This window comes from Lutra lutra, chromosome 2 (genome assembly GCF_902655055.1).
Source record: "Lutra lutra chromosome 2, mLutLut1.2, whole genome shotgun sequence".
NCBI classification, from domain to species: Eukaryota; Metazoa; Chordata; class Mammalia; order Carnivora; family Mustelidae; genus Lutra; species Lutra lutra.
The window spans coordinates 88,226,868-88,244,256 of record NC_062279.1 but is presented as its reverse complement, the minus strand read 5'-3'; the positions used below and the strand labels follow the sequence as shown (position 1 = coordinate 88,244,256).

At 35.8% G+C, this 17,389-nt stretch overlaps 1 protein-coding gene across 15 annotated transcripts in view; it reads left to right on the top strand.

Moving 5' to 3' along the window:
* Window positions 1-17,389, top strand: part of MAPK10 (mitogen-activated protein kinase 10) — a 598,365-nt gene that overhangs the window by 454,467 nt on the left and 126,509 nt on the right. For all 15 annotated transcript variants that reach the window (XR_007125159.1, XR_007125160.1, XM_047717902.1 and 12 more), the window contains one exon: window positions 7,838-8,007. Coding sequence is in view for 13 of the 15 variants with exons in the window: in XM_047717902.1 (XP_047573858.1) it covers window positions 7,838-8,007 (170 nt within the window). In the remaining 2 variants the exon portion in view is untranslated. The remainder of the gene's footprint in view (window positions 1-7,837; window positions 8,008-17,389) is intronic.

The following is a 17,389-nucleotide window of genomic DNA, read 5'->3' as shown; positions in this document are numbered from 1 at the left end:
ATAACAAATGGAATAAGAGGCATGGTTTCTGCTGACTTTCTGCAACAGTTGGAGTAGCATCATGAAGCAAATCAATATGCTGGTCATAACTATGAGAACGAATAGCTCAATATCATTTGTGCCTAAAGCACAATCATCACTTTTTGGCAGATACTTTCAGTATCCAAATGACAATACTAAAATAATATTCAACAGACTGACCAGTTAATTTTCTGGAGATGCATTTTGTAGCAAATTTATCTTGGCTATTCTGTTGAGATAGATCAGTGTTATATCCATAACATCTTTGAAAGTGCATGGCAAACAGTAGGTGATCAATATATATTTAGCAAATGAATGAAATCAGACCCTTTAAATTTCTAGGCAGTTCTGAAAGTCTGGCTTTTCCTCACCAACACTATCTATTTCAACCCTGAATTATGTAATGTTCAGTTAAATTCAGACTCTGGGATAAATCAATTGATAAATATAAGAGAAGGGAATGCTATTACTTCATTTGGTTGATTTTTCTAAGCCCTATTCCTTTTTTTTTAAATAAGATTTTATTTATTTTTTAGACACAGAGAGATCACAAGTAGGCAGAGCAGCAGGCAGAGAGGGGGGGGGAAGCAGGCTCCCTGCTGGGCAGAGAGCCCGATGCGGGGCTCCATTGCAGGACCCTGAGATCATGACTTGAGCCGAAGGCAGTGGCTTAACCCACTGAGCTGCCCAGGTGTCCTCTAAGCCCTATTCCTATAGCTCACCTTATCTTAAGAAAATCATATCATTGTTCTAAATTATTTTAGCTGACCTAGTGAATGGTTTAGTTAAAAAAAAAAAAGAGCCCGTGTTTTGGAGTTGAATGAACTTCAGTTCATATTAATTGACATCACTAATTAATAGTTCCAAGACTGTGAGCCAACTAACAGCTCTGTATGCCACTTTCCTCACCTGTCGTCAGTGTTAAATACAGTATTTAACAGAATATAAAGTTCACCTTTAGTAGGTAAGCAATTAAGACCGCTTCACTTTTCTTTCTCCCCTTGAATTATTGAGAACTGATTTCATATAAATCATATGAAATATATTTTTATGTCTTTGATTAAAAATATATCAACTGCTTGATGTTTGATTCCCAGAGTTATTATATAAAGAACTATTGAATATATTCTTCCTGAAGTTAAGTGCTAGAGAAATTTTATCTTTCCTGTGAACTGGTATGATATATTCTATGGGATTAATGAATCAAAACTTTCCACTCATTGTGTTTTGTTGTTGTTGTCATTATTTTTTTCTTTTGGCTTGGTGGAAGAATTACACTTTTGTGCTCAAGGCAATAGATATTCATAACTTAAGCCTTCTGGTAAAACTGTCATCTCCTAGTCTGCTTTGTTTGAGATCTGTTCCTAAACCTGGATTTAATGTTTCATTGTTCCCCTATCTTTGATGATGTTCTGCACAAATCAGAATATAAATAATAAATTAATGAAAGAATAAAACGACTTAAGTTTTCACAGCTGTTAAGTACAGAAATAATCCAGACGTGGTGCTATTTTCAGCTATATCATTCAAGAGGAACTAATGAAGCTTAACCTCTAAAAATTTCTAAACCTTAATGTCTCCTGCTAGGGAACGGACGAGCAGTAACATAGAACAGTCATGTACAAATGAAAATGGGGAGGGAGTACTTGTGGCATATAGGTTATTAAGTTTGAGAATAATGCAGTCAAGGTTTTGGACACCTTCAGGATAAGATCAGTAATGTAGGATGTTTTTATTCTCAGAACTCCATAGCTATAGGCTAGCAGCTAACTGGTTATGGGGACTCTTTGCACAAAGCACTTTCTTACTGGCCTACAGAACATAAAGTCTTTTCACAGAACAGATTATATTCAGACTTCCTCTCTAATAAACTGCCTACCAGCCAGCAACAATAACAGCTTCCTTTAATTTAGCTTTAAAAATTTTGGCAGTTGGGGACAGGGAGGAAATTGATTTGCTTTGAATTTTTGCAAAAAAATTCTCTTATATCCACACAGAAATAATTATTGATTCATTTCAACACAAGATTAATATTCAGTAATGAGTTACTTTAAAAAATAATGTGAATCAATAATAGAAGAAACTATTCCAAACCTATAATTATTTTGATATTGATTTTCATAAGTTACCACTGTGGTGATTTATAATTTTTAATATAATATGTCTTATTATAATTAACATAATTAATTAACATAATTAACTTCTTCTCTGGAGAGAGGCTTTCCATTGGTGAGCATTTATAATACCTTTGGGTTTTATTATAAATTCAATATAAATTGATGATGGAATGTTTATTTTCATGAACTAATTGAGAAAACATTAATTGGATACTATATTACACCTGTGAGAGAGGGAAACACTCCCCTGGGAATATGATGTCTGGGCCAGCTAATGAGGTGCTGATACCAAAGAGAGTCACCGTGAAATTTTTGATTCTATATCTTTTGTTTGCTTGGTTTGACCTGCATTTACTTCCAGTTTTGGTCTCTCTAGCTCTCTTTAAATGTCTTTTACATCTACTATTTTCTAAAATAGTGGTTCTCTTAAGTGTAGAACTTGTTAGCAATATGAACCTTGGCCTTACCCTAATTCTGTTGAATCAGAAACTTTTAGTGGGGCTAGCAATCTATTTTTTACAAGCTCCTCAGGTAGTTCTGATCCATTTTAAAACTTCAGAATCTGTACCTCACACTATAGGCAAGTCATTTCTTCCCAATGTGAGGGCTTGATTCTTCCCTTTTTGGGTTTAGCTCAACAGTTCTGTGACCTGAACTAAGAATATGCTAAAACACATAACTGGAGAAAAATCTTTCTAGCATTGATAACTTTTTTATAGTATACTTAATGGCATACTTTCATAGGAACATATTACAGGAAAAAGTTTATATTTGAACTTTATAATCATGACAAGGAAGACTACATGGAAATTGAGAATAAAATATACTGTAGTAAATATGTTCTGAGCTTTTTGAAATTCAATTTGTTTTTGTAAGCTTGGGGCACAGATGAGATCTGGGGGAAGCTTTTCAACACAACATATTTGCCATCAAATTTTTGGTTACAGCATCAATCCAAGAAAATTGCCAATGCTGTTTTCTCTGTGTCTTACTGTTTAATAATTAAAATACCTTTTCCCATGGGATGCCTAGGTGACTCAGTCAGTTAAGCGTCCAGCTCTTGATTTTGGCTCAGGTCCTGATCTCAGGGTCATGAGATCAGGTCTGCATCGGGCTTCACCTGGCATGGAGACTGCTTAGAATTCTCTCTCTCCCTTTCCCTCTGCCTCTCCCCACCTCACTCATGCTCTCTGCCCAGCCCTCCAAAAAATAAAACAAATAAAAAAAATAATAAAATAACCTTTTCCCAATTATGTGACATACTATGAAAGATGTTTTCTTTTCTTTTTTTTTAAAGATTTTATTTATTTATTTGACAGAGAGAGAGATCACAAGTAGGCAGAGAGTCAGACAGAGAGAGAGAGAGAGAGAGAAGCAGGCTCCCTGCTGAGCAAAGAGCCCGATGCGGGGCTCGATCCCAGGACCCTGAGATCATGACCTGAGCCGAAGGCAGTGGCTTAATCCACTGAGCCACCCAGATGCCCCTGAAGGATGTTTTCTAACTTTTAGATTTTATGTAAAGTTTAATTCAAAACTAGGTATGAAAAGGATACTTGAAATTTGTGTGTGTGTGTGTGTGTGTGTGTATAAGTGTGAATTCACAAACTTTATAATGATGATTTTCAATGTTATTGTGAGATATTACAATGGAGATAAAAGATCACTAAGTAATTTTTATTTTAGAAAATGTGTCAAGTCATTAGATATTTCATTTGAATACCTTTTTTGTCACTTTTTGACTGGGAATTCTCTTACTGAGAGTTTCCTGCTAGTATAAACTCTAGGATTGTTTTAACCAATTCTATCAAACTACTAAGTCCAAATATAGCTTCCCCCATTGTATGAAAAGTTCTGTTATAGGGATGCACTGACAAAAATTACTGGACACTTCTCAGCAGTGTGAACAATTGCTGAGATGCAATGATACACTTACTCCATTAAAGCACCTGGCCAAATGTTAACCTGTCTCAATACTGAGATTTCTTAAGTCCTTGAGTCTGGGGCGGTGGGACTCTTTCAAATACTTGAATCTGGGGTGAGGAGTAATCCTTGTCCTAACTAGGACTCTGATTTCCACTCTGGGTGCACCGTGAACGATGGAATTCGGCAATCCATAAAGACACAAAATGTGTTCCCGGGTATAGATGCAGAAATAATCATTTTACTTTTCACATATGTCAGTCAGAGGTATAAGTTCTGTTTCACAGTCTTCCAGTGATCCTTCCTCTATAATGTACCATTCTTAACATTCATCAGCATACTTAGAGGGCTTACTGGAACCAGATTATTGGGCCTTACCCACAGAGTTTCCGATTCAATAGGTATGGGATGGGAGTGAGCATCAGCATTTCTAACAGGTTTCCAGGGCATGCTGATGCTGATGCTCCAGAAAGGACACCAGGAGAACAATTGCTTTGATCTGACTTTCTCAGTCAGATTCTCAAATCTTCAATCAGAACCTCCTGGATTGCCTAGGAATCTTCAGATCATCACGACCTATGATGATGACCTAAATCCAAATCTCCAGGGCAGTGTGATAATGATTTGCCTTTTGTCAAGCTCCTTAGGTGTTCCAGGTATACATCTACATTTAAGAAGCAGTTCCAGGGGAGGGCCAGGGATACTGTTAGCTGGAGAAAACACAATCATGTCTCCTCTCAAACATTGCCAGTGTTATACCCATGGATTGGCATCTAGTAGTTGTTTTATATATAGTAAATGAATTAATGAAAATGAATGAATGCAAGCAATCAGTTGATATTCCTTTTTGTTTCCAGCACTTTTTCTTTATTCTACTATAGAATATATCATCCATATTTCAACTACTTGTTTACTTGACTGCCTCCATCTAGACAGACACCTTATCTTTTTGTTGTATCTCCAGGGCCAAACCCAGCATCTAGCACCTAATATGTATATTATCAGTATTTGTTAGAGTAAATGATTGTAAATGTTGAGTAGAATATCTCTTCGGGTTTGTCTGAAAAAGATGTGTGAATTGTTAAATTCCCTTGAATTATTGTATATTCCCTCTGAATATATATTAAAATGTTTATTCCCTCTGAATATACATTAAAATGTAGGAAGAGGAGGGCCAGCACAGTGGATTCAAGTATAATGTGAAGACTGAGACCAAGGCTAGAAAAGCCACAGGCAAGTGTGAAGGAGTAAGGTGGTACCAAGATACAGCATGACGTCAGGGGTCTGGAACATAAAACATTACATGTTCAGCATATATATGCAGTTGGAACAATGACATTTTTGAGGTGAAGAGAATAAGTGGGGGAACAAAAAGTGGATTATATAGGTTTGATGAAGCTAGTATGTACTAAGAATTTTGTGGGTGATCAGAAATGAGAACATTAAGGGATATAAAAAGGATTAGAACATGGCAAATGAAGTCAGGCACTTCATCCATTCCAAATTACAAATTACAGCCTCCCTGAACAGATTTATAGTTCCCTGTTTTTTTGTTTCTGTTTTTAAGATTTATTTTGAGAGAGAGAGAGCATGCGCATGGTAGAGTAGGAGCTAAGAGAGTCTGAAGTGGACTCTGCTGAGCATGGAGCCTAGGCCGATCTCTGTCTCTCTACCCTAAGATCAGGACCTCAGCAGAAACCAAGAATCCAATGTTCGACTGGCTCTGTCACCCAGGCACCCCTATCCTGTTTTTTAATATAGTCTTTTTTTTAAAAAAAAGATTTATTTATTTATTTATTTGACAGAGAGGGAGAGATCACAAGCAGGCAGAGAGAGAGAGAGAGGAGGAAGCAGGCTCCCTGCTGAGCGGAGAGCCCGATGCGGGGCTCGATCCCCGAACCCTGGGACCATGACCTGAGCTGAAGGCAGAGGCTTCAACTCTCTGAGCCACCCAGGTGCCCCTGTTTTTTAATAGCCTTGTTTAATTTCCTATTCCGTGCTTCCCAGACTTATCTCCTGGATTTCAGTCCTCTCCTTATTGTACTCATAAATCACCTGAATTTTCAGTCTTTTGTCCAAACAACCTAGATTCCTCATCTTTAGTCCATTCTGTTCTTTGAGATCTGTGTGTATTTGTACTGGATTGGCTGCCACCATGTGTCTTCCAGTCATGGGCTGGTGTTGATCACGAACATTTTACTTTAAGTCTGTCTGCGGTTGTAAGGTCCGTGCACTAGATTGGTAAGTTTTGCCACTCAGTCCTTGTAGTCCCCACTGTACTTTCCTTGTTTATATAATTTGGTGCCACCTGGCTCCCTTTCCAAGAGCATGTAGGGACATGTTAGTTTGTACTTCTATTTCAGTTCTTTTTATTTAGAAATGAAATGCCAAAATATTTCTAAGGACAATGGTTTTATCACCAACCAGAGGTTCAGAGCCTAAGAAGGTCTAAATCTTCTTTCAAATTATGTTAAGAATCACATTTCCAGAAGTCAATGCATATTAAAACCATACAAAGATCTTTTTAGTTTAGATTCTGGACTCAGAACACTAAAGGCAGGGTTTTTTTTTTTTTTTTTCATTTACTAATTAAAACTTTGGCATAACTCAAAAGTCATGAGGTATGTAAGAAATTATTCATGAATGTCCCATTCATTGCAGGACAACCAGCATTGTTTGATAAGCTGACTAAAAGGCACATCTCCCACCATATGGTATACCAAAACATGCCCACAATTTCCCAAATGCCCAGGAAAGGTTAATCCCACTTCTAAAGAGAACCATTGATTTGAACTATTCCATTTTCAATTTTTGGGATTGGGAAGGAACCCACAGAACATAAATCCTCAAAACCTGAGCAAAATTGGCAAAAAGGAGAAAGGATGACTATTGGGTAGACATCCACTAGTGTGTGCCACAAGAAACAAGCTAGACAATATCGTATAAGATGCTTTCTATGTATAAAGTTGGAACTATTTAATGTTACAAAATACAATATAAGTTTATTTATGTGTAAACAATAATCATGCATAATGGATATTTACATTAAGTATATTCATAAATCATGATTCAAAATTTTAAGGACATACTCTTCAATTGGTAAATATAATAGGGAGAAGAACTCTTAAAGATAACAAAAGATACAAAATCAAGATATTTAAATCTAAGCTTGCAAAGAATAAATAGATGTCATGTGGCATTTTAGAATAATGTTAATTTGGACTAAAATTGTTCAATGTTTAATGTAAGATAATAGCATTTTTGGTGTTATTGAGAACAGATGAAGTTAACACTATTTAATTCAAATTTACCTAATTAAAAAATTAAACTGCACATTATCTTGTATCTCATTTCTTTCTGAGAAATGGATATAGATACAATCTCTTATCCTTTCTTCTATGATTTTATAATGGATGACTAGGAATCAACTCTGAAATTTCTAGCCTAGTCAATGGACCCAGTATGTTTAGTACATGTTTGCTTCATAAATAATTAAATGGTTTTAATGAAACATTTCAGAAAAGATTATATAGATCTAATGTAAGATTATTTTATTATTAATAGTTTTAATATTGAAAACAAATTTTTCTATGTATTTTTCTGAGTTCATTTACTCCAGATTATCTTACATAGATGAATACATATTTTTTATACGAAATACAGGTTTATGTAATGATGATAGAAGACTATGAATTAGTATATTAAAAGAACATGCTTTTCTATATCTTGCTATCATTCTGATTGTTCATTTTCTCATGTTTTTGTTGTTCTTTTCACAGGGATTCGATAAACAAGTGGATGTGTCATATATTGCCAAACATTACAACATGAGCAAAAGCAAAGTTGACAACCAATTCTACAGTGTGGAAGTGGGAGACTCAACCTTCACAGTTCTCAAGCGCTACCAGAATTTGAAGCCTATTGGCTCTGGGGCTCAGGGAATAGTTTGGTGAGTGGAATATATATACATATTTATTTATTTATTTATTTATTTATTTATTTATTTATTGAAGTATAATTAACATACAGTGTTTTATTAGTTTCAGGTGTACAACGTATTCAACACTTCTATACATTACTCTGCTCATCATGATAAATGCAGTCACCATCTGTCACCAAATATTACAATCTTATTCACCATATTTTCTATGTTGTACTTTTCATCTCTGTGACTTCTTTATTTTATAACTGGAATTTTGTGCTTTTAATCCCCTTTATCTGTTTCACCCATCCCCCTGCCAGCCTCCCCTCTGACAACCACCAGTTTGTTCTCTCTATTTAATAATCTGGTTTTTGGTTGCTGTTTGTCTCTTTGTTTTGCTTTTTAGATTTCACATGTGAGTAGGATGGTATTTATCTTTCTCTGTCTGACTTATTTCACTTAACTTGTCTTTTTAAAGGCACTAATGCTGTGTTTGCCAACTAGCCACAAATACACACACAAACATAAATAAATAGCATGATTTGAGAATTACAAGCATTATTTGTAATTCATTACCCATTTACTAAAAGTATGTACAACTTTGCTTGTCACTAGTCTTTCTACTCACCAAAAATGTCCATTACACAACCATGGAGAAACAAAGAAAGCCAGAGGTTTTCTACCTGTTGCTAATACATTTAGAAAATTTTATTTGGATGTTTATGAAGGTAAGAAATGAGGGGCTATGTGTTAAGATAACAAGCAAATAAAATTTCCTGCACTCTAAGAAAGTATAAATGATATATCAAGTGTTCCTGTCACTTTTAGAATTCAATATTTAAAATTCAGTTACCTATTAGAAAAAGTGGTATTTAAAAATGTCTGTTGTACATTTCCAAGATGGAAAGATTCTGGGCTCCCTTAGTAACCATTCTCTTATGACATTTTTGAGTAGCAGTCTAAAATGATGACAAATCAAAGCTTGATTACTTGTTATAAAATTCTTACAAAAGTGATGATACCAAATTGATAAGCATTTAGTTTACACAGTTTTAACTTGCAGTGTAGCCATCAAATGTATTTAGTATGAATTTATTAACATAATAATTTTCAACTTGATAACTCATACTTGTAAGTAAAAATTTAGCATGTACACCATAAATATGTATATTTATTTTTAGAAGATATTTTCTTAGATCAATACACTTATGTGTTATATAAATTACTGTTACATTAGTGTTGTCCATTTGGAAACACGAACACTTTTAAACGATGAGCTAAAGATGAAATAAACATTATTTAAAAACATATTTTGGGGTGCCTGGGTGGCTCAGTGGGTTAAAGCCTCTGCCTTTGGCTCAGGTCATAGATCCCAGGGTCTTGGGATCGAGCCCCACATCTGGCTCTCTGTGCGGCAGGGATTCTGCTTCCTCCTCTCTCTCTGCCTGCCTCTCTGCCTACCTGTGATCTCTGTCTGTCAAATAAATAAATAAATAATCTTAAAATAAACCCCATATTTTATTTATAACCTTTTTTCACTCATTTGGTACAATGTAATTTTGATGATAGCAATGTGGTAGTGGTAGTGTTCATTATTTTTTAACCTTTCATTTTATATTTCATAAACAATTTTAAAATCTGGTTCACTTCATTTTTTATTTTTTTAAGACTTTTTTTTTAAAGAAAAATGGTTCACAGTAAAATTGAGAGAAAGGTACAGAGATTTTCCATATTCCTCTATATTCCTCCTACCTCCACACATGCATAATCTCTCCCATCATCAACATTCCCCCACAAAAGTGGTACATTTACTACAATTGATACATTAATACATCATAATTACTAAAGCCCATAGTAAACATTAGGGTTTATTCCTGGTGTTGTACTTTCTATGGATTTAAACAAATGTAAAATGATATGTATTCATTATTATGGTATCATACAGAGTATTTCCACTGCCTTAAAAATTCTTTATACTCCACATGTTCATCCCTCCTTTTACTCCGAACTCCTGGCAACCATTGATCTTTTTATTGTTTCCATAGATTTTAAAGATTATTTATTTATTTGTTTGAGAGAGAGAGCAAATGCAGTGGTGAGGAGCAGAAGGATAGGGAGAGGCAGACTCCCTGTTTACCAGGGAGCCTGAGGCGGGGCTCCGTTGCAGGACACTGAGATCATGACCTGAGCCAAAGGCAGACGCTTAACCAAGTGAGCCACCCTGGCACCATTTTATTGTTTCCATAAATTTGCCTTTTCTAGGATGTCATATAGTTGGAATCAAACAGAATATAGACTTTTTAGATCGGCTTCTTTCACTTAGTAATATGTACGTCAGGCTCTCTCATGTCTTTTCATAGATTGATAACTCATTTCTTTTTGTCACTGAATATTTCATTGTCTAGGTATGCCACAGTTTATCTCTTCACCTGCTTTAAGACATCTTGGTTTGTTCCAGGTTTTGGTAATTATAAATAAAGCTGCTTTAAATATCCATATACAGGTTTTTGTGTGGACATAAATTTTAAAGTTTCACTTCATTTTGATAACAGGTTTTAAGTTCACTCTCAATGCTTAGTGAAAATGGCAGCAGTGCATGGTTGGTGCACTTGTAAATAATTTACTAGCATTTCAACCTGATTTATCAAATATACCAAAGCTTTTATTGAAATTTATGTCAATTAGTTGGTGTTTTTGCTATTTAAAACTGGAGCAGTTTAATATTTTTAACAATGGATCAAAACTTTTATTTCAAAGATACTTAGGTAAAGAAATTCTTATTCTTAGTTTTTATTTATTTATTAGTTATGGTGAGGGTATGAGGTGAACCTCTTTGTGACACAAAATAATTTCTTGACATGGAAGGCAGAATAATGATCCCGCCAAAGACACCCAGACTCTAATCCCCCAGAATCCTTAACTATGTTATTTTATGTGGCAAGAGGGACACTGTGGATGTGATTAAGGTTAAGGGCATTATTATGGGGAGTTCATCCTGAGCTTTCAGGAGATAACAGTCAAATTACATGAGTTCTTAAAAAGTGGAAAAGAAAGGCAGAAGAGGAGGTCAGAGAGATGCAGTGGGAAAGGAGAGATGAAATTTAAAACATGAGAAAGACTTGCTTTATTGTTGCTGGCTTTGAAGACAGAGGATGAAGGTCATGAGTCAAAGAAGTGGGTGGCTTCCAGAAGCTGGGAATGGCTATCAACTGCCAACCAGCAAGAATGCACAGACTGCATTAGAGTCATGCAACCACAGGGAATTGGAATCTCCCAACAAACCCAAACGAACATGGAAACAGATTCTCCTCTAGCACCTCCAGAAAGGAGTCAGTCTGCTAACATTCTGACGTTAGCCTGGTGAGGCCCACATAAGGACTTTGGACCTGCAGAACTGTCAGATAATAAATTCGTGTTGTTTAAGCAGTTAAGTTTGTGGAGGTTTGTTGTGCAGCAGTACTAATACAGACAGTATAATAAAGATTCTACTATTAAGTTAAATGCTGTAAATCTCCTAGAGCAGGCACACTGAACTATAATGTTTTCAGAGGAAGGAATTTATGGTGCCACTGTCAATCTCCCTCAAACTATGGAATTTCTTTTTTCCTTTGAAAAATTTTTTACCCTAGGTAATATGAGACCAACTGCTAGAGTGGGATAATATGTGTTTGGGAGGGACCGATATTAATTTGTTTATTAAATATTAATAATTTTAATTTACTTTCTACATTGCAATATATGTTTATATTTTCTGCATTCTACTAGATGTCTTATATACTACCTGGGGAGTGGGAACTCTATTTAGGAAATCACTGCATTTATGAACAACTTTCAAAATGTAATAGAAGATAAGACAAAAAAATTTTTATGAAGGAGAAGAGACAGGAAATGGAGAAAGCAGAGGGATTTCTGGTTATCTTTCTTCAAAGGAAAATTGTAGAACATAGGAAAGTTTTGTTACATTTCTCAGTTCATACTCATTGGGATTGTTTTATTTTCCTTTTAACAAAACTGTCACAGAAAATGAGGACAGTAGTGAAAGTAAGCTAATAGATTTTTAATGATTGAAATGATTGAAAAATAGACCCAAAGCAACATTTTTCTCAAGAAGTTAGCAGACTGTCCCAGAAACATCTGAAAAGCTACTAAAAATTTTGTGGAATATTTTTGGGACATTTTGCTTTTCTATTTCTCCTTGTATAGGGCAGAAATCACCTTAGGTCTTAGGTATACTAACTGAAATAGATTTTAATAAATAAAATGTCCTTGAGTAAAATTTTTAATCTAGTTTTACAACAAGTTTATCAGCAGGTTTGTCAGTAAGGACACCTGAATTCCAAAATGTTAGCCTTGGAGTTTCCTGGGATTATTATTAGTCTTTTGGTTTATAGCTGAGGGAAATAGAGCTAGCAAAGACCAAGATGAAAGGATAAAAATAGGATGGCATATTCCTCTTCCTTATCTTCCAGCTTGCTACTCTACTTTGTGCATAGACACCACAATTCCAGCACATTCCTTTCCCGACATGAATATAGTTGTCCCTCTTTCTCAACATAGTTTGAGATATCTTTGTTTATTTATCATGACTTAGGTTAATAAGTATACTATTTCTCTTGAAGAGCCATTCTTTTATTATTTTTTCCTCTCTATCTGCAGCCTTTAATTTAATTTCCTTTTTATTGCCTTTTGTCATATAAACTCACACCTCTCCTACATCAAACACACATCCATTTTCAGACATATTTCTAAAATCTACAGACCATTCCTCTGTTCATGAACACTCAAATTTGTGTATTTTGAATGTCCCATATAATCCTGAGTATATGATTGGGAGAATTTGGGAATTAGGAGTATCTGGGGACCTTGGGCATTGGAAGCAGATAATCCGAAATAGATGATTCATTTATTTTGGCTTATTTTCTTTAGAACAGGAATAAAACATGGAGGAACCAGTTCCAAAAGAGATATTTATCATCAATTTTTGTTTTTTATGTGCCACTACAAAATTTTGTGTGTTTGTATATTAAGGATTTTGCTTTTCAAGTGCAAATGTTGACATATTGGTACTTATGTTTGAAGTGGAATCTCATTTCTACTGTTTCAGTTACCTTAAATTTATTATTGAGTTCTTATACTTTCTTTCCTCTCTTTGGATTGCTTCACTACTTACCTACTATCAGGAGAACAAACAGGCAATACTAAAATGTCTTCAAAAGGAAATAATCACTACTATGCTATTTTTTCATTCACCATGGATAACGGACCAAAAATGTCATTATTGAAAATCATTAAATAAAATATGATGGGAAATATTTTGGAATAAATGAAAATTTTCTTCCTATTTCCTTTTTTTTAAAGATTTTATTTATTTATTTGACAGAGAGAGATCATAAGTAGGCAGAAAGGCAGACAGAGAGAGAGGGGAAGCAGGTTCCCCATTGAGCAAAGAGCCCATGTGGGGCTCTATTCCAGGACCCAAAGATCATGACCTGAGCCGAAGGCAGAGGCTTAACCCACTGAGCCACCCAAGTGCCCCTTCCTACTTATGAGAAAAAAAAAAAAAAAAAGATTATCTATTGTAACAGAAAGAGACAATGATTGAGCAGGGTCCAAGATGGCAGTGTAGGAAGGTTGTGGACTCACTTCCTCCCATGAACTTCCAAGTCTACACCTACATAAGGATCATTTCCCTCTGGAAAAGATCTGAAAACTGGATGAACTTTTCTCTGCAATAAAGGATAAAACGACCACATCAAGAATGGTAGATGAGGGGCACCTGGGTGGTTCAGTGGGTTAAAGCCTCTGCCTTTGGCTCAGGTCATGATCCCAGGGTCCTGGAATTGAGCCCCACATCGTGATCTCTGCTCAGCAGGGAGCCTGCTTCCTCCTCTCTCTCTGCCTGCTTCTCTGCCTACCTGTGATCTCCGTCTGTCAAATAAATAAAATCTTTAAAAAAAAAAAAAGAATGGTAGATGAGACAGAGAAAAAATCTTGCAAAAACCCCACCCCCAATGCAGCAATACACAATTGGGAGGGATCTCATCTGATAAGCATATCTCCCAGAGGAGCAAAGGGTTGGTGTCCCACATCAGGCATCCTGGCCTGGGGGTTGCGCACCAGAAAAATGAACCCCCAGAATGTCTGGTTTGGAAAACCAATGAGGCTGATGTCTGGGGATCCCAAAGTGCCATAGGAAACTGAAGTTCCCCTCTTGGAAGTCTCATGTGTGGTCATGCTCTCCCTAAGTTCCAGTGAATAAATAGCAATTTGAAAAATACTTAGAATATTGGTGAGGGAGATTCATTTGCTGATCTGAGGTCATTGGGTTGAGGGGTGGGGGGTATCTGAGATTCTCCCTGGAGACAGAGGCACTGACAGATGCCATTGTTATACTCTCCACACAAATTGCTACTATAAGCAGGTAAGCTTGGACATGGAATCATAGCTGGGACAAGCTGGGGTAAGAACTTATAGCACTTGCTGAAACTAGAGAGCAGAGGCAATTACAACTCCCCCCGTTCCATGACTGGGGAAGACAAGAACAAGCAGTCATGGCATTTTTCCACACTCTGCCTAAAGATAGTGCATGCACTGACAAGAGTTCTCTCTTGCTCTATCACTGAAGCCTGCAAGTATGCATAAACAAGACATTTTCTTTCTGTCTTTCTGAAGCAGGCAGGCATACGCTGCCTACTAAACTCTTCAGCTGCCTTGCTAGAGCCAGGGGCATGTGCAATCTACACAGGGGTCTCGATCACCTGACCCTGATGGCCAAGAGGACCGGCATTCCAGAGCTCCATAGGACTGTAACAACCAGAAAGACAGCTCTTGGCAGGCCACTGCCCATAGGGAAGTATGCAGACAGCAGACTGAAACACAGCTCCTGTCTTCCTATGAAAAAGGCCTATTTACTTAGCCTGTAGCTTCAGCCTGAAGGACATGCTTCTGGTTTTTTTTACACATTTAGAGGTCTAGGAGCAAAACCAGGGAGACACCATGCTTGTACACTCCCTTGACTTTACTGTAGCTCAGTGTGACTTCCCAGAAAGGAGCTCATATACTCTTTTGGAGCTCCCATTGCAATTATCACCTAGGGACACCTCCAGATCTCCTGGTCTGGAGGCTGACAGGGATTAAATTGCAGACTCATAGGACTGTATATATTTACATACTCTAAAGCTGTTGTCTGAGGGTTTGGCTTCCAATCAGCCTGAAATCAGGTGCTAAATGAGATTCTTCCCCTTGGATCACTGACTCTAACATGGGGTTATATCAAGAATAAATCAGGAATTTTAGACAACCACAAACATAAAAGTTCAAGGAATAACCAAAAGCTAGGGCAAGGTTGAATGAGTAGGATCAAGACTGAAGGAGGTAGCTATTTTGCCAAATATACAGAAACACAGAGAGTCAAACACAATGAAGAAAAAGAAATATATTCTAAATGAAAGAACAAGACAAAAATTCAGAAAGAGATCTAATGATAAGATATACCTGATAAAGAACTTAAAGTAATGGTCATAAAGATGTTCACTGAACTCGGGAGAAGAATGGATGAGCATAGTGAGAACTTTAACAAAGAGATAGAAAACAAGAAAGTACCAAACAGATGTCACAGAGCTGAAGAATATGACTGAGCTGAAAAATATGCATGGGGTTCAATAGCAGACTGGATGAAGTAGAAGAATGGATCAGCAACTTGGAAGAGAAAGCATTAGACTCATCCAGGCAGAGGGGCCCCCAAATAGTAATAATAATAAATGAAAATAATTTAAGGGACCTCTGAGATAATATCAAACAGAATAACATTCAGAAAGGTCCAGAAGCAGAAAGAGAGAAAGAGACAGAAAGCTTATTTAAAAAAATAATGGCTGAAAACTTCCTTTACCTGAGAAGGGAAATGGACATCCAGGACCAGTAAGCCCAGAGAACTTCATATAAAATGAACTCAAATAGCTCCACACCAAGTAATATAATAATTAAATTGCCAATAGCTAAAGAGAGAATCTTAAAAGCATAAAGGAAAAAAAAAAAAAAGTTAAAAGGGAAACTCCATAAAGCAATCAGCAGATTTCTCAACAGAAACTTTTCAGGCCAGAAGGGAGTGGTACAATATATCCAAAGTGCTGAAAGAAAGACAAAAAACAAAAAACAAAAAAAGTTTCAGCCAGAAATATGCTACCTGGCAAGATTATTTATTCAGATTTGAAGGAGAGATAAAGAGTTTTTTAGAAAAGCAAAAACTAAAGGAGTTTACTACTACCAAACTGACCTTACAAGAAATATTGAAGGGACCTCTTTAAGCTGAAAAAAAAAAAAAAAGGCAAAAAATAATAACAAGGAAACGTATGAAAGTGAAAATCTCACCAGAAAAGGTAAGAATATAGGAAAGGCAATAGGTTAATCACTTTTAAAGTTACTTCAGAAGATTAAAAGACAAAAGTAGTAAAATTAACTAAAACTATAATAATTAAGAGACATATACAATAAAAATGTAAAATGTGACATCAAAAACATAAATTGGCAAGGGAGTAAAAGTATTGGAATGTGTTCAAATTTAAGTTGCTATCAACTTAAAAAAAGACTGTTATATAAATAGGCTGTTATATGTAAGCCTCCTGGAAATCACAAAGCAAAAACATAACGTAAATACAAAAAAGAAAATAAGAAAGGAATCTAAACATAACATTAAATAAATTCATCAAGCCACAAGGAAAAGAAAAAAAGAAGAAAGAAAGAGAAGAACTGCAAAAATGGCCAGAAAACAATGAACAAAATGGCAATAAGTATATACTTATCAGGAATTATTTCAAATGTAGATGGACTGAATTCTGCAATCAAAAGACAAAGAGTGGCTGAATGGATCTTAAATGGATCTTAAAAAAGGACAAATTTAGATGCACCTGGGTGGCTCAGTCATTTAAGTGTCTGCCTTCAGCTCAGGTCATGATCCCAGGGTCCTGGGATCAAGCCCCACCTTGAGCTCTCTGCTCAGTGGGGAACCTGCTTCTCCCCACCTACCTTCTTGTGCTCTTTCTTTCTGTGTCAAATAAATAAATAAATAAAATCGTTTTAAAAAAAGATACAATTTGTATACTGTCAATAAGAGTCTCACTTCAGATGTAAGGGTACACAAACTGAAAATGAAGGGATAGAAAATGATGTTTCATGCACATGGAAACAAAAAGAAAGCTGGAGTAGCTATACTCTTATAGACAAAATAGACTAAAATAGACCATAATAAAAGATGAAGAAAGACATTATATAATGATAAAGGGGTCAGTCCAATAAGATAAAACAGGTATAAATATATATGCACCCAATATTGGAGCACTAAATATGTATAACAAATACCAATGGACCTAAAGGGAGAAACTGACAACAATACAATAATAATGGGGATTTAACA